The sequence below is a fragment of the Bombina bombina genome, chromosome 8, assembly GCF_027579735.1.
Source record: "Bombina bombina isolate aBomBom1 chromosome 8, aBomBom1.pri, whole genome shotgun sequence".
Taxonomy (NCBI): Eukaryota; Metazoa; Chordata; class Amphibia; order Anura; family Bombinatoridae; genus Bombina; species Bombina bombina.
In genome coordinates this window covers 241,098,835-241,125,608 of record NC_069506.1, presented here as the reverse complement: position 1 = coordinate 241,125,608, position 26,774 = coordinate 241,098,835, and the positions used below count along the sequence as shown (strand labels likewise).

At 40.5% G+C, this 26,774-nt stretch overlaps 1 protein-coding gene across 2 annotated transcripts in view; it reads right to left on the bottom strand.

The window, feature by feature from the left end:
• The window catches only part of LOC128639078 (sialic acid-binding Ig-like lectin 14), a 434,418-nt gene that overhangs the window by 381,973 nt on the left and 25,671 nt on the right, over positions 1 to 26,774 (bottom strand). For both annotated transcript variants that reach the window (XM_053691228.1, XM_053691229.1), the window contains exon 2: positions 18,626 to 18,768. In XM_053691228.1, coding sequence (XP_053547203.1) covers positions 18,626 to 18,716 — 91 coding nt within the window. In that variant the 5' untranslated portion in view covers positions 18,717 to 18,768. The remainder of the gene's footprint in view (positions 1 to 18,625; positions 18,769 to 26,774) is intronic.

The window sequence follows — 26,774 nt, the reverse complement described above, 5'->3', positions numbered from 1 at the left end:
CACCTCATACGCTCCTCGTCCTGGGCTGCCTGGCTCCCTCCCTGGGATGTCCCTGGTGTGGGTTCCTCCCTATCCTCTCCCTCCTCCCCCCTTCTATCCCCATGTGCACCCTCTATCCCTCTTCTCAGTGTGCCTGGCCTTTGGGCAACCCCACTCCCATCCTCCCTTCTGGCTCTCCCTCTCCCCACTCCGCTCACTCCCTGACGGGGACCCTGCTGCTCCTCCTGTACATAATCCTCTCCCTGCGACTCCCCTTCCCTCCTCCCCCCAGCCCTATCTCTCCCTGACATCCTCACACTACACACACTCACACACTCACACTCACTCCCACTTCAATCACACACAATCACAACCAGACACTCAGCCTTTCAAACTGTAAAAGATAAATAAAGAGTGTTGGGTGTTATAAAAAAAAAGTGTTGTGTATTTTGTATATGTGTGTATGCAAAATGTGTGCAATATGAAAAAAAGTGTAAGTAAATGTACTGGCTTAACAATCCAACCAACAATCCGACCTAACTAACTTTTGATGATGCTCCTTTCTCACTACTCTTACCACTAATCTCTATACTCGCTGTAGTGTGCTGTAGCTCCAAGAACCAACCAAACACACTAAAGAAATGGCGGCTGCGCAGGGGTTTAAGTATGAATTTTGAATCTCGTCATTACGTGGCGCATCTCTTAGAACTGGCGTTATTTTTTACGAGTCGTAGGCTAATTTGCATAAAACTACACTTTATTGAGACTTTACGTGAACAAAAAACAGGCGCAAGTATTTGCGACGACTAAAAGGTGTATTTGCGCACATTTTGGCTGCTCGTCGGTTTTCATGACTTACGCCAGTTTAGCATCTGATGGCGGTGAATATTGGATAGCTCGAGTTGCGAGCTGAAACTGCGGGCGACGCGGGTTACCTCGCTTGCGCCGAAAACTACGACCTATATCGGATCGCGCCCTTGGTATCTTTTTTTTAATGTTAGCTTAGTCTAAATGTAGCCACCAATCAGCAAGCTCTCCCAGGTTCTGAACCAAAAATGGGCTGGCTCCAAAGTTTACATTCTTGCTTTTTCAAATAAAGATACCAAGAGAACAAAGAAAAAATTATAACAGTAATAAAATGGAATGTTTTATCTGAATCATGAAAGTTTAATTTTGACTAGACTATCCCTTTCAGTAAATAAATAAACAGATAATATAATGAGGTATTCTTTCCCTACAAGATAAGTCCATTGTATTGTTTGCAGGTTTCAATTTGCAGAAAACAGTTATTACATTCGTAAAATATACCTAAAGGAACAGTTCTCCATACATTTTAACTCTGCAGCTTGTATAACAAGTAGTTGGAAACATATCAAGGAGAAACCAATTTTACAATGCATTGTACCTTTAAGACCTTTAAGACAGACAGACATGTGATACACAGGATCAGGATAAGCCAAACTCATGGTCAGGTACAAGCAAGGGTCAGCAACAAGAAAGCAGAATATTGCAGTACAGGCCGGGGCAGCAGCAATATCAGAAATCACAGGTACCAGGGGAAAATCCAAGACCAACTAAAGAGACATGCCAAAGGTCAGCAGCAAGTAATTTAAGCATCAGAAAATCATATATATAGGCAGCAAACGAAAAGCAGGAAGAAGCTTATAAAATAACGGTGCTAAACAGAAGCAAGGTCTGGAGCACCGAAGAGTATTAATAGCATCTGTATTAATAGAGCACCTGAATCTAAAATAATAGTGCTCTGCATGAACAACATTATCCAAATAGTGTGTCTGCGCTAACTAGAAAAACATTATTTAGATAATAAAACAATACCATCAAAGTTAACAGCGCAACTATGCTAAGTAGACCAGCGTGCCCAAACAGCACACCTGCATATGACTAAGTGTACAGTGCTATGTAAACAGCACACCTGCATATGACTAAGTGTACAGTGCTATGTAAACAGCACACCTGCATATGACTAAGTGTACAGTGCTATGTAAACAGCACACCTGCATATGACTAAGTGTACAGTGCTATGTAAACAGCACACCTGAATATATTAGCGCACTCCAAAGCTCAACAGTGCATATAGTCTTTAAAGTGCACCTGTATTCTAAAGCACGCCTAGTTTAAAAAAGTGCACCTGAACTCTGTAGTGCACCTGAGCACAATAGCATAACTATAACTACAGTACCCAGGACTTTACACACAGTGGCCTAGATTACAAGTGGAGCGCTATTTAGCCCAAACAGCACTCCTGCATATGACTAAGTGCATAGCGCTATGTAAACAGCGCACCTGAATTCATTAGTGCACTCCAAAGCTCAGCAGTGTGTTTATTCTTCATAGGGGCCTGAACTCTACAGCGCTCCTAGTCTTAAAAGCAAAACTGATCTCTGTAATGTGCCCGAGCACAATAGCCTAAAGCAGGTAATTACATTAAGGTGAGTTTTAACCACTTTAAAAAAAAATAAAGTAAATTAATAAACTATAAATTTAGCTCATTAACTCTGAGACTTGCTCTGAGAGGCTTGGTACATTCAGTTTCTATGTTTAAGTATAAAGTTAGATAACTAAGGGGGTTTATAAATTGTATGCTGTGTAAAGTGTGCAACGTTTTTATTTAAAGTGTCAGTAAACATTAAAAATAATGTTATATAATTCTGCATATAGTGCAGAATAATATAACATTATATTAGCGCAAACGTTATAAAACAAAATTTCCCCTTTGAATTTTAAAAAAACCCTGCTGTTTTACAGACCCGCTCTCTGTGATCTTCTGAGCGGGTCTGTTTTTTTCAAACAGCGCATCGGGCCAGCTGTATAGTCACAGCCCGGCCCGACCGCGCCATAGCACTAAGTGCAGCTCGCTCCTGCTCTGTCAGACAGCAATCAATGGGGAAAAAAAAGTTACGTTTAAACCTAACATTTGTATGGGCAACCTAATGCCTATACAATTGCCCTTTTCAGGGCAATGGGTAACTAAGGTTTTTGTTAGAGTTAGGTTTTTTATTTTGGGGATTGGTTGGGTGGTGGGTTTTACTGTTGGGGGGGCTTTGTATTTTTTTCAGGAAATAGAGCTGGGAAACTTAGGGCATTGCCCTACAAAAGGCCCTTTTAAGGGCTATTGGTAGTTTATGGTAGGCTAGGGTTTTTTATTTTGGGGGGGCATTTTTATTTTGATAGGGCTATTAGATTAGGTGTTTTTATTTTGGATAATTTTGTTTGTTATTTTTCGCAATTAAGTGTTTGTTATTTTTTGTAATTTAGTGTTTGTTTGTTTTTGTAATTTAGTATTTTTAATTTTTTGTAATTGTAGATTCTAATTATTTTAGTAGGGTTAGGTTTTTTTAATGTGTAAATTAGTTTATTTAATTTGTAGTTATTTTAATTTTAGATTAATAGTTTAAACTTAGGTTTTTTTATTTCCCAGGTAAGTTTTTAATTACTTTAAGATAGGGATCTTGTAATTTTAAATTAAAGTTAGTGGGTTGTTAGGTTTAGGGGTTAATAGTTTAATTTAGTTGCAGTGATGTGGGAGGCCAGAGGTTTAGGGGTTAATAACTTTATTTAGTGGTGGCGATGTCGGGAAGCGGCGGTATAGCGGCAGTATAGTATTATAGTGAGGGCGATGATGGGGTGCGGGGGAATAGGGGTTAATAACTTTATTATAGTGGCGGCAATGTCAGTGAGCTGCGGGAGAGGAGTTAATAATTTTTATTAGTGGCGGCGATGTCGGGAGCGGCAGATTAGGGGTTAATAGGTGTAATAGAGTGTTTGCGATGCAGGAGGGTGTCGGTTTAGGGGTTCATAGCTAGTTTATGGGTGTTTAGTGTACTTTGTAGCAGTTTAGTTATGAGTTTTGTGAAACATTTTTGTTTCGCTAAACCAATAACTACTGCTTTTAGAAGGCGGTATGGATTGTGTCGGTATAGGTTAGACCGCTAGCATTTTAGCCTCACCGCAAAACTTGTAATGGCAGTGCTATGGAAATCCCCCGCAAAACGTCATTTTTTTGAATGCGGGATTGACATTGCGTTACAGGTTAAAATGCTTTGCGGTATAGCTATTCCGACAAGATTCGTAATGACTGCATTGCTGTTTTAACACTGAAATTGCCATTTTTTATTTTTACAACCTGCAACGCACCACAACGCAAAACTTGTAATCTAGGTGTAAGGTAGGTAGAGCAAATAAGGAGTTGGAGTAACCAAGGGTGAATATAAATCTTTTATATTTTTAAGTTAAACCTTTTAAGTAAGAATATGTGAGAATCTTATTCAGTGCACAGATTGCCATATGTTTGCATCAATGGAGCAGCCACTTTAGGGATCATATGTCTGTGGCAAGTGTAAGCATATTGTCTCGTTAGAAGCTCACATTAGGATTCTGGAGGAATGAATTGCAACGCTAAGTGATATTCAGACACTTGAAAGAGAAATGAATATGAGTGAGCAGGTTGTTCATAATTCTACTAGTCGGAATGGAGAGGATTACGAATGGGAGACTCTGTGAAGTAGCTGGGTCACAGTTAGAAGGGGAATTAAAGGTGAGCGGAAGAGGCAGGCCAGTTCTGAGCTGGTACACCCCATCAGGTTTGCGAAATGAGCGAAGATGCTGGGGATTTCAGTTCAGGGGTGACAATGTCAGACAGGGCTGTTTTGATTAATATGGTGAACAGTCCTTCACTCATGGAATTGAGCATACTATAGTGAACAGTCCTCTAGTCATGACAGCGGGGCATACAAGTCTGGGCCTGAGGCAGATATTGGTTTTGGGAGACTATATTATTAGGAAGGTTGATAGGGTAATTTGTCATACAAAGCCTTTAAATAGAACAGTGTGCTATCTTCCAGGGGCTTGTGTTAGGCATATTGTGGAGCATAATGATAGATTGTTAGAGGGATTTGGGTCTGATACTGCAGTCATGGTGCATAATTGTCAGTAATGAAAGAACCAGTGGGAGATGGAGGCCTAGATTTGGAGTTCGGCGGTAGCCGTCAAAACCAGCGTTACAGGCTCCTAACGCTGGTTTTGGCCGCCCGCTGGTATTTGGAGTCAGTGATTAAAGGGTCTAACGCTCACTTTTCAGCCGCGACTTTTCCATACCGCAGATCCCCCTACGCCATTTGCGTAGCCTATCTTTTCAATAGGATCTTTCTAACGCCGGTATTTAGAGTCGTTTCCGAAGTGAGCGTTAGAGCTCTAACGACAAGATTCCAGCCGCCTGAAAATAGCAGGAGTTAAGAGCTTTCTGGCTAACGCCGGTTCATAAAGCTCTTAACTACTGTACCCTAAAGTACACTAACACCCATAAACTACCTATGTACCCCTAAACCGAGGTCCCCCCACACCGCCGCCACTCGATTAAAATTTTTAACCCCTAATCTGCCGACCGCCACCTACGTTATATTTATGTACCCCTAATCTGCTGCCCCTAACCCCGCCGACCCCTGTATTACATTTATTAACCCCTAACTTGCCCCCCACAACGTCGCCGCCAGCTACTTAAAATAATTAACCCCTAATCTTCCGACCGCAAATCGCCGCCACCTACGTTATCCCTATGTACCCCTAATCTGCTGCCCCTAACATCGCCGACCCCTATATTATATTTATTAACCCCTAATCTGCCCCCCTCAACGTCGCCGACACCTGCCTACACTTATTAACCCCTAATCTGCCGAGCGGACCTGAGCGCTACTATAATAAATGTATTAACCCCTAATCCGCCTCACTAACCCTATCATAAATAGTATTAACCCCTAATCTGCCCTCCCTAACATCGCCGACACCTACCTTCAATTATTAACCCCTAATCTGCCGACCGGAGCTCACCGCTATTCTAATAAATGTATTAACCCCTAAAGCTAAGTCTAACCCTAACACTAACACCCCCCTAAGTTAAATATAATTTAAATCTAACGAAATAAATTAACTCTTATTAAATAAATTATTCCTATTTAAAGCTAAATACTTACCTGTAAAATAAATCCTAATATAGCTACAATATAAATTATAATTATATTATAGCTATTTTAGGATTAATATTTATTTTACAGGCAACTTTGTAATTATTTTAACCAGGTACAATAGCTATTAAATAGTTAAGAACTATTTAATAGTTACCTAGTTAAAATAATAACAAATTTACCTGTAAAATAAATCCTAACCTAAGTTATAATTAAACCTAACACTACCCTATCAATAAAATAATTAAATAAACTACCTACAATTACCTACAATTAACCTAACACTACACTATCAATAAATTAATTAAACACAATTCCTACAAATAAATACAATTAAATAAACTAGCTAAAGTACAAAAAATAAAAAAGAACTAAGTTACAGAAAATAAAAAAATATTTACAAACATAAGAAAAATATTACAACAATTTTAAACTAATTACACCTACTCTAAGCCCCCTAATAAAATAACAAAGCCCCCCAAAATAAAAAATTCCCTACCCTATTCTAAATTAAAAAAGTTACAAGCTCTTTTACCTTACCAGCCCTGAACAGGGCCCTTTGCGGGGCATGCCCCAAGAATTTCAGCTCTTTTGCCTGTAAAAAAAAACATACAATACCCCCCCCCCAACATTACAACCCACAACCCACATACCCCTAATCTAACCCAAACCCCCTTAAAGAAACCTAACACTAAGCCCCTGAAGATCTTCCTACCTTGTCTTCACCATACCAGGTTCACCGATCCGTCCTGGCTCCAACATCTTCATCCAACCCAAGCGGGGGTTGGCGATCCATAATCCGGTCCAGAAGAGGCTCCAAAGTCTTCCTCCTATCCGGCAAGAAGAGGACATCCGGACCGGCAAACATCTTCTCCAAGCGGCATCTTCGATCTTCTTCCATCCGGAGCGAAGCGGCAGGATCCTGAAGACATCCAGCGCGGAGCATCCATCCGGACCGACGACTGAACGACGAATGACTGTTCCTTTAAGGGACGTCATCCAAGATGGCGTCCCTCGAATTCCGATTGGCTGATAGGATTCTATCAGCCAATCGGAATTAAGGTAGGAATTTTCTGATTGGCTGATGGAATCAGCCAATCAGAATCAAGTTCAATCCGATTGGCTGATCCAATCAGCCAATCAGATTGAGCTCGCATTCTATTGGCTGTTCCCTTAAAGGAACAGTCATTCGTCGTTCAGTCGTCGGTCCGGATGGATGTTCCGCGCTGGATGTCTTCAGGATCCTGCCGCTTCGCTCCGGATGGAAGAAGATCGAAGATGCCGCTTGGAGAAGATGTTTGCCGGTCCGGATGTCCTCTTCTTGCCGGATAGGAGGAAGACTTTGGAGCCTCTTCTGGACCGGATTATGGATCGCCAACCCCCGCTTGGGTTGGATGAAGATGTTGGAGCCAGGACGGATCGGTGATACCTGGATGGTGAAGACAAGGTAGGAAGATCTTCAGGGGCTTAGTGTTAGGTTTATTTAAGGGGGGTTTGGGTTAGATTAGGGGTATGTGGGTGGTGGGTTGTAATGTTGGGGGGGGGTATTGTATGTTTTTTTTTACAGGCAAAAGAGCTGAACTTCTTGGGGCATGCCCCGCAAAGGGCCATGTTCAGGGCTGGTAAGGTAAAAGAGCTTGTAACTTTTTTAATTTAGAATAGGGTAGGGAATTTTTTATTTTGGGGGGCTTTGTTATTTTATTAGGGGGCTTAGAGTAGGTGTAATTAGTTTAAAATTGTTGTAATATTTTTCTTATGTTTGTAAATATTTTTTTATTTTCTGTAACTTAGTTCTTTTTTATTTTTTGTACTTTAGATAGTTTATTTAATTGTATTTATTTGTAGGAATTGTGTTTAATTAATTTATTGATAGTGTAGTGTTAGGTTAATTGTAGGTAATTGTAGGTAGTTTATTTAATTATTTTATTGATAGGGTAGTGTTAGGTTTAATTATAACTTAGGTTAGGATTTATTTTACAGGTAAATTTGTTATTATTTTAACTAGGTAACTATTAAATAGTTCTTAACTATTTAATAGCTATTGTACCTGGTTAAAATAATTACAAAGTTGCCTGTAAAATAAATATTAATCCTAAAATAGCTATAATATAATTATAATTTATATTGTAGCTATATTAGGGTTTATTTTACAGGTAAGTATTTAGCTTTAAATAGAAATAAGTTATTTAATAAGAGTTAATTTATTTCGTTAGATAAATATTATATTTAACTTAGGGGGGTGTTAGTGTTAGGGTTAGACTTAGCTTTAGGGGTTAATCCATTTATTAGAATAGCGGTGAGCTCCGATCGGAAGATTAGGGGTTAATAATTGAAGTTAGGTGTCGGCGATGTTAGGGAGGGCAGATTAGGGGTTAATACTATTTATGATAGGGTTAGTGAGGCGGATTAGGGGTTAATAACTTTCTTATAGTAGCGCTCAGGTCCGCTCGGCAGATTAGGGGTTAATAAGTGTAGGCAGGTGTCGGCGACGTTGTGGGGGGCAGGTTAGGGGTTAATAAATATAATATAGGGGTCGGCGGTGTTAGGGGTAGCAGATTAGGGGTACATAGGAATAACGTAGGTGGCGGCGGTTTACGGAGCGGCAGATTAGGGGTTTAAAAAAATATGCAGGGGTCAGCGATAGCGGGGGCGGCAGATTAGGGGTTAATAAGTGTAAGGTTAGGGGTGTTTAGACTCGGGGTACATGTTAGAGTGTTAGGTGCAGACGTAGGAAGTGTTTCCCCATAGGAAACAATGGGGCTGCGTTAGGAGCTGAACGCTGCTTTTTTGCAGGTGTTAGGTTTTTTTTCAGCTCAAACAGCCCCATTGTTTCCTATGGGGGAATCGTGCACGAGCACGTTTTTGAGGCCGGCCGCGTCCGTAAGCAACTCTGGTATCGAGAGTTGCATTTGCGGTAAAAATGCTCTACGCTCCTTTTTTGGAGCCTAACGCAGCATTTGTTTGAACTCTCGATACCAGAGTTAATTTTATGGTGCGGCCAGAAAAAAGCCCGCGGAGCGTTAACAGCCCTTTTACCGCCGAACTCCAAATCTAGGCCGGAGTGTCTTATATATGGCAACAAATCTAAGAAGGACAATATCGGTACATTAAAATGTGTGAAGGGTAGCATGAATAACAGTGACAGGGAGAAGGCTGAGGTAACAAATCAGTTATTTTCTTAAGTATACACAAGAGAGGAACCAATAGGAGAGACTTTGAAACAAACTAAAACATACAAGCCCATACAATTAACTGGGTTATCTCTAGAGGATATTAGGAGAAACTGGATAATATTAAGGTAAATAAAACTCCCGGCCCAGATGGAATATACCCAAGCATTTTACAGGAATTTTGCACTGTTATAGAAAAACCTCTACTTTTAATTTTTCAAGACGTATTATACTCAATTTATTATACTCAGGCACAGAACCCCAGGACTGGTGTAAAGTTGATGTGGTGCCACTCTATAAAAAGGGAAACAGGTCTGATCCAGGAAGCTATATACTTGTTAGTCTGACATTAATAGTGGGGAAGATACTTGAATGGATTATAAAGGATTATATTGATGTGTATATTCATGTAAACAGGATTATGAGTTTAAATCCGCATAGTTTTATGAGAAATAGATCATGTCAAACTAATCTAATTAGATTCTACGAGGAAGTAAGTAAAAATATTGATAAAGGGGAATCAGTTGATGTGATATACTTGGATTTTGCAAAGACGTTTGATACAGTGCCACATGAGAGATTAATGTACACATTTAAGGGAATGGGAATATCTGAAAATGTTAGCTCATGGATAAATAAATGGATAAAACACAGGGAGCAATGAGTAGAAGTACACAGATCAAACTCAGATTGGAACAAGTTAATTATTGGAGTCCCCTAGGGATCAAACTGGGCCCTTTTGTTTTTAAGATTTTTATTAATGAATTGGATCAAGGATTTAATAGCAGCATCTCTATTTTTGCATATGATACAAAGTTGTGTAAGGTCATTACAGGGCAGGATGAACTTGATTTACAAGGGGAAGTGCAAAAATTAGAACAATGGGCAGGTAAATGGAAAATGAGATTTAATATTGGAAAATGCAACCTTATACATTTTGGAAGTAACAATAAGCAGGCAAACTATTATTTAAATTAGACTACACTTAGCAAAACAGAGGAGAAAAGGGATTTGGGCAAATTTACAGTTAACAAGCTAAAGATGGGTGCCCAAAGCAGGGCAATGGCTTCTAAGGCTAATAAGATACTAGCATATATTAAAGAGGCATTGATGCAAGGGAGGAAAGCATACCCCTGTTGTCAGCCGTGAAGAGTTAGTCCAGGATTAGGCCCAACTGCTAGAGTGATAATTGATACACATGCTAGCACACTGAGAGAAAACCAGGACGTGACCCACTCAGGAAAGAAAGAAAACAGTTAGTCTGCAGGGAAAGAAAACTGTGTACTCACAGATGATGCAGGGTCATACTTGATGAGAAGTAGGAGTACAATGTACTGAAACTTAAAAGCAGGCTGAGGATATTACGTTAGAGTGGTAAGGCAAAGCAGAGGTCAGTATCACTCTAAGGCAGGCAGAGGATGATCCATTAGAGTGGTCAGGCAAAGCAGAGGTCAGTATCACTTTAAAGCAGGCAAAGGATGATCCGTTAGAGTGGTCAGACAAAGCAATGGTCAATGTCCCTTTAAGCAGGTTTAAGGATTCAGCAATAGAGTGGTCAGGCAAAGCAATGGTCAATGTCCCTTTAAGCAGGTTTAAGGATTTAGCAATAGAGTGGTCAGGTAAAGCAATGGTTAATGTCCCTTTAAGCAGGTTTAAGTATTTGGCAATAGAGTGGTCGGGCAAAGCAATAGTTAATGTCCCTTTAAGCAGGTTTAAGGATTTGGCAATAGAGTGGTCAGGCAAAGCAATGGCCAAATTCTTTAAGCAGGTTTAGGGAAAAGGCACTCACGGTCAGTATAGGAGCCAGGAAGCGATATCCGACAAACGGGCACCAGAGAGAAATCACACCAGAGATTTAAAGGGACGAGTTAGGGGCATGACACAGGAAGGCAGCGTCACATTACTAGGCAACGTGACGCGGTGAAGAAAGATAGAGAGAGAGATCTGGGAGCCACTGCGACACGGCAATGATCAGATCATGACAGCACCCCCACCTCAAAGACCCCTCCTGGGGATAGGACCCGGCTTGGAAGGTTTAGTAGAAGGTTGCTTGAGACGAAAATGGTGTGTAGAAACCCAAACTTTGTCTCCAGGTCGGTACTTGGGGGCCTTCTTCCGTTTGCGATCAGTATAGTATTTATATTAGTTAGAAGCTTTATAGAGGAGAAAGCGGATCTTTTGCCAATGACGACAAAGTCTACGTACAGAGAGATCAGCAGTGGGAATTTCAGTAGATGAGGTAAGAAGAGGAAATGTTCTAGGCTGGAATCCGAATGCTGCTTTAAAGGGTAAGGTCTTAAGAGAAGTATTATAGCGGGCATTATGAGCCAATTCAGCAAGAGTCAAGAAGTGGGTCCAGTTAGAGCGGTGAAGATTCACATAATGCCTGAGATACGTTTCCAAGCACTGGTTGACCCTCTCTTGGTCATTGGACTGTGGGTGATGAGATGTAGACAATGAAATGGTAGTACCAAATTGTTAACAAAGACATTTCCAAAACTGTGAAACAAACTGAACCTCTCTATCAGAGACAATATCAAGTGGAAAACCATGCAATCTCACTACATGCTGAATAAAAAGTTGGGAAAGGGTTTTAGCAGAGGGTAAGCCAGACAATGTAACAAAATGTGTTGATTTAGTGAATCTTTCGACTATAACCCAAACAGTATTGTTTCCTGCTGAGAGAGGGAGAGGTCAGTAATGAAATCCATGGACAAATGAGTCCAAGGCTGGTGAGGAATAGGTAGAGGTTGGAGCAAGCCAGAAGGTAGATGACATGGTATCTTGTTGGATGCACATACAGTGCAAGCAGAAACATAATCTTTGACATCTCGAGTTAAAGAGGGCCACCAGACATATTGCTTAAGGTTTCAAGTAGTATTGCTGACACCATTTTGTCCAGAGAGGGGATTGTCATGAGCCCATTGTAACAATTTAGAGTGGAGGTGCTCAGGAACAAAAAGTAGACCAGCAGGGAGTTTGAAAGTGGAAGGAAGATCCTTTTGTGCAGCTTGTAAATCTTGTAAGGTAGAGACTGATAGTTGAACTATGATCTCATGAGGATGGAGAATATTGCCAGATTCTGGAGAATTTGTGGATTGGAACTGTCGTGACAAGGCATCTGCCTTGATAATCTTTGTGTTGGGTATGTAGGAAAAAACATAGTGGAAATGAGAGAAAAACAAGGACCATCAAGCTTGCCAGGAGTTTAAACGTTTGGCAGTCTGGAGGTAAAGTAGGTTCTTATGATCAGTAAGAATCAAGAAGGGGTGAGTTGTACCCTCCAACCAATGTCCCCATTTGTCTAAGGCCATTTTAATAGCCAACAAATCCTTGTTGCCCACATCCTATTTCAATTCAGAAGAGGTGAACATCTTGGAGAAGAAACCGACGGGATGAATCTTGCCAGATTCAGGAATACGTTAAAAAAAGGACTGCTCCTGCTGCTACTGAGGAAGTATCCACTTCCAGGATAAACTGGTATTCAGGATTAGGATGACGAAGAATGAGTGCAGAAGCAAAATCCTTTTTTAGAGAATCAAAAGCCTGAATAGCATCTGGGGACCACTCTTTGCAGTTTTGCCCTGTTCTAGTCAGGGAAGTAAGGGGTGCCATAATAGTGGCAAAACCTTTGATAAACTTCCTGTAGTAACTAGCAAAGCCCAGGAAACATCGGAGAGCCTTTAGGGAGTCAGGTCTAGGCCATTTGATAATGGCCAAAAGTTTAGTTGGATCCATTTCAAAGCCTGTCTTAGATATTACATATCCTGGGAAGGGAACAGAGTCCTGGTGGAAGGAACATTTTTCCATCTTGGCAAAAAGATGATTGTCTCTGAGACGTTGAAGTACTTTCCTGACATGGGATACATGATCTTGGTAGTTTTGCGTAAAGATGAGGATATCGTCAAGGTAGATGATAACAAAGATATTCAAATAATCCCGGAAAATCTCATTCACAAATTGTTGGAAGACTGCGGGGGCATTGCAGAGCCCAAAAGGCATGACCAGATATTCATAATGCCCAAAGCGGGTATTAAAAGTTGTCTTCCATTCATCTCCCTTTCGGATGAGGTTGTATGCACCTCTAAGATCCAATTTGGTGAATATAGTGGATCCTTGCAGATAAGTGAACAATTCAGGAATTAGTGGTAATGGGTAACTGTTCTTTACAGTGATCTGATTTAGACCTCTAAAGTCTATACAGGGTCGAAGACCTCCATTCTTTTTTTCCACAAAAAAGAAGCCAGACCCCACAGGTGAAGAAGAAGGTCTTATAAAATTGCTAGCCAGCTTATCCTTGATATACTCTTCCAGGGCAAGGTTTTCGGGTCTGGAAAGAGGATAAGTCTTGCCACGGGGCAAAGGAGCTCCAGGGAGCAAGTCAATGGGACAATCGAAGGGACGATGTGGAGGGAGGCGTTCTGCCTCTTTTTTGGAAAACACATCAAGAAAGTCCAGGTAGGAAGTGGGTAAGGAACTAGGGGTTTCCATGGCAAGTGCTATGGTGACAGGATGTTTGACAGGACTATGTAAACCAGGGGTGTCAAACTGATTTGAGTCGCGGGCCATTTTCCATACAAGTACAACTCATGTGGGCTGCACACTACTACATATCTTGTCATTACTAAACAAAGCAGTGGCATTTGCTATAACTGTATACACTTCAAAAGATTGTGTTCTGTAACTCCTAATTAACTTACTCTAGCTTGATAAAAAGCACTCTAATGCTTTTAAGAAGTTGACGCGCACACACTCTATCGGGTTGCTCTCCCACAGAGTCTGTGCTATTTTTTCTATAGCAGCCCTGTTCCGGGCACACTCACAGTTTAGCATACGCATGTGCATAGTATAGCATTTCTTCTGCATTATAAATAGTGGATCACAGTGCTGTCGGCATAGGACCAACTGTTTAAATAGTGATAGACATATACCTGTTGTATATGATATAAAATAAATACATATAAAATATATATTTATTAAATATAAAGTATGGGATTTTAGTTAAAGAGAAAATTATGGAAAGGAATAGACAAAAATGATGCGTGAAATTAGTGCTGCCATAGTAAAGAACACCTATATAAATGTGTCAAATAAATCATTATGAACTTATATGTGTTTGTATTTGCCTTTTTCTTTTTAATAACAATATTACTCGTTAAAGACTGAGGGGTTTTAACGTATGTGCATCCCTAACAGTAAGTGCACTCGCTCTTTAAGTAATAAGCATATTATAATTATTATTTTTCATGGAGGTGGTGTGGGCCACACAAAATTAGGTTAAGGGCCGCATGAGGCCTGCGGGCCGCCAGTTTGACACCCCTGATGTAAACAGTTGATCAAACATCAAGAACCCCAAAAAGTGAGTTTGCCTTGTACCCAAGAAAACGTAGGGTTGTGTAACTGGAGCCAGGGGAAATTGAGGAGTCGGAATGACATCAAAACTGATTGTTTCAGAATGGAGAACTCCTACGGAAAATTGTAATGACTTGGTAGAAAACTGAATGAGTCCAGAACCCAGCGGATCACTGCTGACAGTGGAGACCTTGACTGAGTACCCTTTTGATTGTAGAGGTATCATGTGTGTGGTAACAAAGGTAGAATCTGTGAACACACCTCCAGCACCGGAATCAATGAGGCCTTGAGTATAAAGCTTGTGATCTCCTAGGTGTAGAGTCACCGGCACAAAGAGTTTGTTGTTGAGGGAAGAGAATTCTATTTGGCTTAACTCAGTCCCTCGATCTGGAGTTAAGCCCTGGCTTTTACTGGTCTGGTGGGACAGTCCCTTAACAAGTGTCCCTTAAGACCACAGTATAGGCATAGACCAAGTGAGCGTCTTCTCTGGCATTCGGTCTCTGTTAACTTTATGGTACCAACTTCCATAGGTTCTGTTTGATCGGCTGATGAGGAAGATTGAGACACAGAATTGGAGAAAAGGGGTGCTAGGCGGAAGGAAGATCTGAGTATAGGCTTGCGGGTTTTCTCTCTTTCTTGTTATCGTTCGCAATACCTGGCATCAAGCTTGATACATAGATTGATAAGACCTTCAAGGGATTCTGGAAGATCCCGATATATTAGTTCATCTTTGAGATGTTCAGAGAGGCCCTTATGAAAAGCTGCTCTAAGGGTTCCCTGATTCCAAGAGGTCTCAGCCGTAAGAGTGCAGAATTCAATTGTATACTGAGCCACTGACTGGGTTCCTTGACATGGATCTAAAAGACCAGCTTCCACAGCTGAGGATCTCCCAGGTTTGTCAAAAACAGCAGAAAATACGGACAGGAAGGAATCTACACCCTGAAGTATAGGATCATTCTTTTCCAATAAGGGGGATACCCAAGCCAGGGCTTTTCCTTTCATCAAGGATATAAGAAATGTTATCCTAGAAGAAGGTATAGTAAAAAGCTCAATGCTGTTGTGAAAATGAAGGCGGCACTGGTTCAAAAAACCCTGACAGTCTTCAGGATTACCATCATATTTGTCAGGAAGGGGTATTCTGGGGCCAATTTGCCCTTGTGGAAGGGTTGCTGGAACGTAAGAGGGGGGCGAAGCCAGTGAGGTAGGGTTGGATTGTAGTGGAGCAACCAGACTTTGTAGTAAAGCAGCAATCTGATCCAATTTGGAGTCCAGGGATTGCAAATGAGTGGCATGAGATCCCAACAGTTGTCCCTGGTGGGTCACGGCCCTGGATAGTTCAGCGGGATTCATGTTATGGCCCGTTTGTTCTGTCAGCCATATAGAGTCAGTCCAGGATTAGGCCCAACTGCTAGAGTGATAATTGATACACACGCTAGCACACTGAGAGAAAACCAGGATGTGACCCACTCAGGAAAGAAAAAACAGTTAGTATGCAGGAAAAGAAAACTGTGTACTCACAGATGATGCAGGGTCACGGGAACAGGTACTTGATGAGAAGTAGGAGTACAATGTACAGAAACTTAAAAGCAGGCTGAGCAAAGCATAGGTAAGTGTCACTTTAAAGCAGGCAGAGGATGATCCGTTTGAGTAGTCAGACAAAGCAATGGTCAATTTCCCTTTAAGCAGGTTTAAGGATTCAGCAATAGAGTGGTCAGGCAAAGCAATGGTCAATGTCCCTTTAAGCAGGTTTAAGGATTTGGCAATAGAGTGGTCAGGCAAAGCAATGCTCAATGTCCCTTTAAACAGGTTTAAGGATTTGGCAATAGAGTGGTCAGGCAAAGCAATGGTCAAATTCTTTAAGCAGGTTTAAGGAAAAGGCACTCACGGTCAGTTTAGGAGCCAGGAAGCAGAAAGTGATATCCGACAAACGGGCACCAGAGAGAAGTCCCAACGGAAATTTAAAGGGCCGTGAAGAGTTAGGGGCGTGGTTAGGGGCGTGACACTGCAATGAAAGACAGAGAAAGATCCGGGAGCCTCAGTGACACGGCAATGATCGGATCATAACACCTGCCACTATATAAATCCCTGTAAGACCTAACCTTGGGTATGGAGTGCAGTTCTGGGGACTAATCTCAAAAAAATACATTGCAGACAAAAAATTCAGAGAAGCAAGAAAACTAATAAGGGGAATTGAGAATTTAAGCTATGAGGAGAGGTTAGGCAAACTGGTTCTGTTTTCTCTAGAAAAAAATCGCTTGAGAGGTGACATGAAAAGCCCTTGAGAGGCAACATGATTACTTTATATAAATATATTCAAGGCCCATATACAGAGATGGCAGACGCTCTGTTTATTCCAAGAAAATTGTTTGTGACAAGAGGTCACAATTTAAGGATGGAGGAAAGGAGATTTAATCACCAGAAACAAACATTTTTATTTACTGTAAGAGCAATCAAATTTTGTAACACATTACCTAAAGAGGTAGTAAAAGGAGGTAGTAAATGCCAATACCTTAGATACATTTTAAAAAGATTTGGATACATTTCTGGCCAGAAACAGAATTCAGGGATATGACCGCTTGTGTTAAATGGGTCACCTTTTAATGGGATTAATTTAAGATCAACTGGAGCTTTTTTGTTAGTATATTCGATTTGTATAGATTGAACTTGATGGACTTCGGGGTTTAGGGGTTAATACATTTATTATAGTGGCGGTGAGGTCCGGTCGGCATATTAGGGGTTAATAAGTGTAGGTAAGGTAGCGGCGACATTGGGGGGGCAGATTAGGGGGTAATAAATATAATATATGGGTCGGTGGTGTTAGGGGCAGCAGATTAGGGGTTTATAGGTATAATGTAGGTGGCGGCGGTGTCCGGGCGGCAGATCAGGGGTTAAAATTTTTTATTATAGTGGCGGCGATGTGGGGGGGCCTCGGTTTAGGGGTACATAGGTAGTTTATGGGTGTTAGTGTACTTTGTAGCACAGTAGTTAAGAGCTTTATATTCACGCCCATAAAGCTCTTAACTACTGACTTTTTTTGGCGGTAGGAGTCTTGTCGGTAGAGGGTCTACCGCTCACTTTTCCCAAGACTCCAAATACCGGCGTTAGGCAGATCCCATTGAAAAGATAGGATACGCAATTGGCGTAAGGGGATCTGCGGTAGCCTGGAGTCGCGGTGAGGAAGTGAGCGTTAGACCCTTTCCTGCCTGACTCTAAATACCAGCGGGCGGCAAAAAGCAGCGTTAGGACCCCTTAACGCTGCTTTTGACGGCTAACGCAGAACTCTAAATCTAGGTGATTGTGTGTAGCTTTCATTACTTAAAGGGACAGTAAGGTCAAAGTTTAACTTTCATGATTCAGATAGATCATGTTATTTTAAACAACTTTCTAATTTACTTATGCTATCAAATATGTCATTCTCTTGGTAGCTTTTATTGAAGAGTAAAACTAAGTAGGCTTATAAAAGCTCAGGAGTGTGCTCGTGTCTTTAGTATTCTATGGCAGCAGTAGTTTGCAACATTGTATAACAAAGCAACAAATAATGTTGCAAACCACTGCTGCCACAGAATACTAAAGACACGTGCACACTCCTGAGCTCTTATAAGCCTACTTAGTTTTACTCTTCAATAAAAGATACCAAGAGAATGAAACAAATTTAATAACATAAGCAAATTGGAAATATGTTTAAAATTACACAATCTATCTGAATCATGAAAGTTTAATTTTGGCTTTACTGTACCATAAGACACATTTTAAGAGTTGCTAGTATATCTTCATATGATAATAGGAAGAAGGAAGGAAAAGCACAGGAGTAGTCAAGAAAACTGGTTGTAAGAGGATGTTTAATAAAAGAGAGACTATGGCATAACTAATCATACCTCAATCATACATATGTGATGATAATAGATGGAGGGTGACCAACGTTGCTTTCAACAGTTGTTTTGATAGTAATCCTTCATGTTATTCTACCAAGGTCTGTCTCTCATTAAATACAACTAGGTAACCCCTACTTCTTAGATATGCCAAGAAATCAAGGTCACATTTTCATAACATCCGATGTAATCATACAATGTACTTGCTTTCCACAGAAAACATAGATTAATATTAAAGCTCTGTGCTTTACTTTATTAAACAATAGGAAATACATACCTTCCCATGACAGGAACAAAATTATGAATATGGCAGGGCAATAATTATGACAGCAACATTGTCCAAGCAACATCTTGATTAATATGCTCATTGATACAGATTGAAATCACAGGTAGTCAGAATTCCAATTCAAAATGTAAGTACTGTAAAAAAAAAGAAGGTAAAGACATATTACCACCATTTGCCCACCAATTTTTATGCCTATTACAGATGTGCACCTGGGCCCTGTGGTTTCTAGTTACGCTTCTGAGTAGCACTTTGCTATTTCCAAACCATTTTTTTCAAAATTAGTGAAAGTTACATATCTGTCAGGAATCCCTGAATAATCCTTCACATGTATATTTTTTTTAAATAGACAACCCAAAGTATTGATCTAGACCCATTTTGTTAAATTTCATGCCACCATTTCACCACCAAATGCGATCAAATAAAAAAATTGTTCACTTTTTCACAAACTTTAGGTTCCTCACTGAAATTATTTACAAACAGCTTGTGCAATTATGGCACAAATGGTTGTAAATGCTTCTCTGGGATCCCCTTTGTTCAGAATTAGCAGATATATATGGCTTTGGCATTGCTTTTTGGTAATTAGAAGGTCGCTAAATGCAGCTGCGCACCACACTTGTATTATTCCCAGCAGTGAAGGGGTTAATTAGGTAGCTTGTAATGTTAAGTTTAGCTTTAGTGTAAAGATTACCCTCCCACCTCAATGGGCACCCCCTTCTTAAGTACTGGCAGAAAGTCTGCCAGTAAAAAAATACATTTTTTTAAAATATATTTTCTGTAGTGTAGTATCCCCTATTACCCCCCAACCTCACTGATACCCCCCAAACAGCTCTCTTACCCTCCCCCTCTACGTATTTGCCAGCATCTTAGGTACTGGTAGCTGTCTGCCAGTACCCAATTTGCTCTAAATTATTGTCACATTTTTTATAAAAAGAAAAAAACACTTTTTTTCTGTAGTGTAGCTACCCCCCCCATCATTACCAAACCCCTTCCCCCTCCCAGATCCCTTTCCAGGCACGGATCCCACATAGGATCCTCCCTCCTTCCAACTCACTGACGTGCTGTAGCATAGCGGTCCCACCCGCTCCCGTCTTCCTTCACACCCTCCTCCTGTCTCCTCCCGCGTCCTCCAGCGATGGGCCGCACACCCACCTCCCTCTAAGCTCTCCCACGCCACAAACGCTGGCTGATGCAGAGAGGGTCACAGAGTGGCCCTCTCTGCATCGGTTACTGCCTAAAGGGTATTGCACAATACCTCAATATCAAGGAATCTCTGCAATACCCTGAGAGCAGTTGGAAGCGATTGCGATAACTTCCAGTGCTCAGTTTGACGGAGGATGTGCCAGGTATGTCCATGGTCCTTAACTGCTGTTTTTTGGAGGAGCTACCTGGCACGTTTTTTTTAAATATGCTTTTACATGTTTTCATCTACTTAACGGCAAAGGGCTCCAATGCACACACACACACACACACACATATATATATATATATATATATATATATATATATATATATATATATATATATATATATATATATATATATATATATATATACAGTGGATATAAAAAGTCTACACACCCTGTTAAAATGTCAGGTTTCTGTGATGTAAAAAAATGAGACAAAGATAAATAATTTCGGAACTTTTTCCACCTTTAATGTGACCTATAAACTGTACAACTCAATTGGAACACCCTTAAACTAATACTTTATTGAAGCACCTTTGATTTTATTACAGCACTCAGTCTATTTGTGTATGAGTTTTTCAGCATGGCACATCTTGACTTGGCAATATTTTCCCACTCTTCTTTGCAAAAACATTCTAAATCTGTCAGAATGCGAGGGCATCTCCTGTGCACAGCCCTCTTCAGATCACCCCACAGATTTTGAATTGGATTCAGGTCTGGGCTCTGGCTGGGCCATCCCAAAACTTTAATCTTCTTCTGGTGAAGCCATTTATTTGTTGATTTGGATGTATGCTTTGGGTCGTTGTCATGCTGAAAGATGAAGTTCCTCTTCATGTTCAGCTTTCTAGCAGAAGCCTGAAGGTTTTGTGCCAATATTGTCTGGTATTTGGAACTGTTCATTATTCCCTCTACCTTGACTAAGGCCCCAGTTCCAGCTGAAGAAAAACAGCCCCAAAGCATGATGCTGACACCACCATGCTTCACTGTGGGTATGGTGTTCTTTTGGTGATATGCAGTGTTGTTTTTGCGCCAAACATATCTTTTGGAATTATGGCCAAAAAGTTCAACTTTGGTTTCATCAGACCAGAACACCTTTTGCAACATGCTTTTGGGAAACTTCAGATGTGTTTTTGCAAAATTTAGCAGGGCTTGGATGTTTTTTTTGTAAGAAAAGGCTTCCATCTTGCCACTCTACCCCATAACCCAGACATATGACGAATACGGGCGATTGTTGTCACATGTACCACACAGCCAGTACTTGCCAGATATTCCTGCAGCTCCTTTAATGTTGCTGTAGGCCTCTTGGCAGCCTCCCAGACCAGTCTTTTCATCAATTTTGGAGGGACATCCAGTTCTTGGTAATGTCACTGTTGCACCATATTTTCTTCACTTGATGATGACTGTCTTCACTGTGTTCCATGGTATATCTAATGCCTTGGAAATTATTTTGTACCCTTCTCCTGACTGATACCTTTTAACAATGAGATCCCTCTGATGCTTTAGAAGCTCTCTGCGGACCATGGCTTTTGCTGTAGGATGTGACTAACAAAATGTCAGGAAAGCCCAACTAGAACAGCTGAACTTTTGATAAGGATAAGGATGGTCCCCAAATTGCTATGGGAAGCATAGAGTGGTTTAGCTATTCAGGATAAATTGAAGCAAAATGGGGATTACTATGATGAGTTTCTTTTTTTTTTGGGGGGGTGGAGAGGAAGTTCAGCGAGCCAGAGCCGCTCTAAATTGGAAAGGGGAGAGGGGGGACGGAGTCTGTTAGTAATCTGGGGGAGCTTATGGTTCACTAAGAATATGGGGTATAAAACATACAGAGAAACTTCCTGGAAAGATTATGTATAGGAAGGCAAGCGCGTGAGCAGCTGCACTATAAATTTTAACAGTATAATTGGCTCTAGATAGCTATAAGAGGGTAAGGTAGGATGAGGGTAGATATATGCAAGTGGGACTCAGGTAGGTAATATTTTAAGGGAATTCCTCATTGGTGGGAAATGATTAAGGAGTATGTACTGGTCAGTGTACAGATATAAAGACCCTCCTAAAACCATATATCTATGATGTAATAATTAATCCTAAAGGTCATCTGGATCTCTGGGGGGGGAAATATAATTCACAGGTACATTAACACAAAGTAATGTATGAGAGTTATGAAAAGTAAATATCTGAGGCAAGTAATATACAGCCTAATCACACTAGTATAGTGCGGTATATAAGTATCATAGGAACCATACATCCAAGTGATATAACACAGGGCCTAGGCAAACTAGCATGGGATATATCTAGGGAGAGAGAGAGCGCTGAAACAATTCACCTCAAAGTATACAGGTTGATATCAAAAAATCCCCAGATAAAATTGATGATTGAAATCTATGTAAATAGTCTTCCTGCGCTAAAGGCCAGATTCTGTGGACCTAAAGCTAAAACATTTGAGGTGACACTGAATAGATGGAAATGATCACTCAGGACATAAAATATGTTAGATATAAGCTAATATTTATTATTGATAAAAGAGATGATTAAAATATTTTCTTTAAAAAATTTTTAGTAAAATAATTTTTAAAAATTTATTAAAAATAGAATTTAATTGAATTTGTATTAAAAGGTTGATATAATAATGTTTTTCAGCAAAAATAACAGAGGCAAAAAAGATGAAAAGAAAAGATATAGGTGAGGTCAGTGTACTGAGCAGAGGATATAGTTAGTATACACAGCACATTTAGGCCTAGATTTGGAGTTCGGCGGTAGCCGTCAAAACCAGCGTTAGAGGCTCCTAACGCTGGTTTTGGCCGCCCGCTGGTATTTGGAGTCAGTGATTAAAGGGTCTAACGCTCACTTTTCAGCCGCGACTTTTCCATACCGCAGATCCCCCTACGCCATTTGCGTATCCTATATTTTCAATGGGATCTTTCTAACGCTGGTATTTAGAGTCGTTTCTGAAGTGAGCGTTAGAGCTCTAACGACAAAATTCCAGCCGCCTGAAAATAGCAGGAGTTAAGAGCTTTCTGGCTAACGCCGGTTTATAAAGCTCTTAACTACTGTACCCTAAAGTACACTAACACCCATAAACTACCTATGTACCCCTAAACCGAGGTCCCCCCACATCGCCGCCACTCTATTTAAATTTTTAACCCCTAATCTGCCGACCGCCACCTACGTTATACTTATGTACCCCTAATCTGCTGCCCCTAACCCCGCCGACCCCTATATTATATTTCTTAACCCCTAACTTGCCCCCCACAACGTCGCCGCAAGCTACTTAAAATAATTAACCCCTAATCTGCCGAGCGGACCTGAGCGCTACTATAATAAAGTTATTAACCCCTAACCCGCCTCACTAACCCTATCATAAATAGTATTAACCCCTAATCTGCCCTCCCTAACATCGCCGACACCTAACTTCAATTATTGACCCCTAATCTGCCGACCGGAGCTCACCGCTATTCTAATAAATGTATTAACCCCTAAAGCTAAGTCTAACCCTAACACTAACACCCCCCTAAGTTAAATATAATTTAAATCTAACGAAATAAATTAACTCTTATTAAATAAATTATTCCTATTTAAAGCTAAATACTTACCTGTAAAATAAATCCTAATATAGCTACAATATAAATTATAATTATATTATAGCTATTTTAGGATTAATATTTATTTTACAGGCAACTTTGTAATTATTTTAACCAGGTACAATAGCTATTAAATAGTTAAGAACTATTTAATAGCTACCTAGTTAAAATAATAACAAATTTACCTGTAAAATAAACCCTAACCTAAGTTATAATTAAACCTAACACTACCCTATCAATAAAATAATTAAATAAACTACCTACAATTACCTACAATTAACCTAACACTACACTATCAATAAATTAATTAAACACAATTCCTACAAATAAATACAATTAAATAAACTATCTAAAGTACAAAAAATAAAAAAGAACTAAGTTACAGAAAATAAAAAAATATTTACAAACATAAGAAAAATATTACAACAATTTTAAACTAATTACACCTACTCTAAGCCCCCTAATAAAATAACAAAGCCCCCCAAAATAAAAAATTCCCTACCCTATTCTAAATTAAAAAAGTTACAAGCTCTTTTACCTTACCAGCCCTGAACAGGGCCCTTTGCGGGGCATGCCCCAAGAATTTCAGCTCTTTTGCCTGTAAAAAAAAACATACAATACCCCCCCCCAACATTACAACCCACCACCCACATACCCCTAATCTAACCCAAACCCCCTTAAAGAAACCTAACACTAAGCCCCTGAAGATCTTCCTACCTTGTCTTCACCATACCAGGTTCACCGATCCGTCCTGGCTCCAACATCTTCATCCAACCCAAGCGGGGGTTGGCGATCCATAATCCGGTCCAGAAGAGGCTCCAAAGTCTTCCTCCTATTCGGCAAGAAGAGGACATCCGGACCGGCAAACATCTTCTCCAAGCGGCATCTTCGATCTTCTTCCATCCGGAGCGAAGCGGCAGGATCCTGAAGACATCCAGCGCGGAACATCCATCCGGACCGACGACTGAACGACGAATGACTGTTCCTTTAAGGGACGTCATCCAAGATGGCGTCCCTCAAATTCCGATTGGCTGATAGGATTCTATCAGCCAATCGGAATTAAGGTAGGAATTTTCTGATTGGCTGATGGAATCAGCCAATCAGAATCAAGTTCAATCCGATTGGCTGATCCAATCAGCCAATCAGATTGAGCTCGCATTCTATTGGCTGTTCCGATCAGCCAATAGAATGCGAGCTCAATCTGATTGGCTGATTGGATCGGCCAATCGGATTGAACTAGATTCTGATTGGCTGATTCCATCAGCCAATCAGAAAATTCCTACCTTAATTCCGATTGGCTGATAGAATCCTATCAGCCAATCGGAATTCGAGGGACGCCATCTTGGATGACGTCCCTTAAAGGAACAGTCATTCGTCGTTCAGTCGTCGGTCCGGATGGATGTTCCGCGCTGGATGTCTTCAGGATCCTGCCGCTTCGCTCCGGATGGAAGAAGATCGAAGATGCCGCTTGGAGAAGATGTTTGCCGGTCCGGATGTCCTCTTCTTGCCGGATAGGAGGAAGACTTTGGAGCCTCTTCTGGACCGGATTATGGATCGCCAACCCCCGCTTGGGTTGGATGAAGATGTTGGAGCCAGGACGGATCGGTGAACCTGGTATGGTGAAGACAAGGTAGGAAGATCTTCAGGGGCTTAGTGTTAGGTTTCTTTAAGGGGGTTTGGGTTAGATTAGGGGTATGTGGGTGGTGGGTTGTAATGTTGGGGGGGGTATTGTATGTTTTTTTTTACAGGCAAAAGAGCTGAAATTCTTGGGGCATGCCCCGCAAAGGGCCCTGTTCAGGGCTGGTAAGGTAAAAGAGCTTGTAACTTTTTTAATTTAGAATAGGGTAGGGAATTTTTTTATTTTGGGGGGCTTTGTTATTTTATTAGGGGGCTTAGAGTAGGTGTAATTAGTTTAAAATTGTTGTAATATTTTTCTTATGTTTGTAAATATTTTTTTATTTTCTGTAACTTAGTTCTTTTTTATTTTTTGTACTTTAGATAGTTTATTTAATTGTATTTATTTGCAGGAATTGTGTTTAATTAATTTATTGATAGTGTAGTGTTAGGTTAATTGTAGGTAATTGTAGGTAGTTTATTTAATTATTTTATTGATAGGGTAGTGTTAGGTTTAATTATAACTTAGGTTAGGATTTATTTTACAGGTAAATTTGTTATTATTTTAACTAGGTAACTATTAAATAGTTCTTAACTATTTAATAGCTATTGTACCTGGTTAAAATAATTACAAAGTTGCCTGTAAAATAAATATTAATCCTAAAATAGCTATAATATAATTATAATTTATATTGTAGCTATATTAGGATTTATTTTACAGGTAAGTATTTAGCTTTAAATAGGAATAATTTATTTAATAAGAGTTAATTTATTTCGTTAGATTTAAATTATATTTAACTTAGGGGGGTGTTAGTGTTAGGGTTAGACTTAGCTTTAGGGGTTAATACATTTATTAGAATAGCGGTGAGCTCCGGTCGGCAGATTAGGGGTTAATAATTGAAGTTAGGTGTCGGCGATGTAGGGAGGGCAGATTAGGGGTTAATACTATTTATGATAGGGTTAGTGAGGCGGATTAGGGGTTAATACATTTATTATAGTAGCGCTCAGGTCCGCTCGGCAGATTAGGGGTTAATAAGTGTAGGCAGGTGTCGGCGACGTTGTGGGGGGCAGGTTAGGGGTTAATAAATATAATATAGGGGTCGGCGGTGTTAGGGGTAGCAGATTAGGGGTACATAGGGATAACGTAGGTGGCGGCGGTTTACGGAGCGGCAGATTAGGGGTTTAAAAAAATATGCAGGGGTCAGCGATAGCGGGGGCGGCAGATTAGGGGTTAATAAGTGTAAGGTTAGGGGTGTTTAGACTCGGGGTACATGTTAGAGTGTTAGGTGCAGACGTAGGAAGTGTTTCCCCATAGGAAACAATGGGGCTGCGTTAGGAGCTGAACGCTGCTTTTTTGCAGGTGTTAGGTTTTTTTTCAGCTCAAACAGCCCCATTGTTTCCTATGGGGGAATCGTGCACGAGCACGTTTTTGAGGCCGGCCGCGTCCGTAAGCAACTCTGGTATCGAGAGTTGCATTTGCGGTAAAAATGCTCTACGCTCCTTTTTTGGAGCCTAACGCAGCATTTGTTTGAACTCTCGATACCAGAGTTAAATTTATGGTGCGGCCAGAAAAAAGCCCGCGGAGCGTTAACAGCCCTTTTACCGCCGAACTCCAAATCTAGGCCATAGTTAGTATGTTAGTATAGTTAGTGAGGTTATTCAAACAACAGATGCGGTTAATGTACAGCAAGTGTAATGAGTGCAGTGGATTTGATTGGGGTTAAAGTGTAAACTAAAATTGGTCAGCTAAAGGTGTATAAGCTC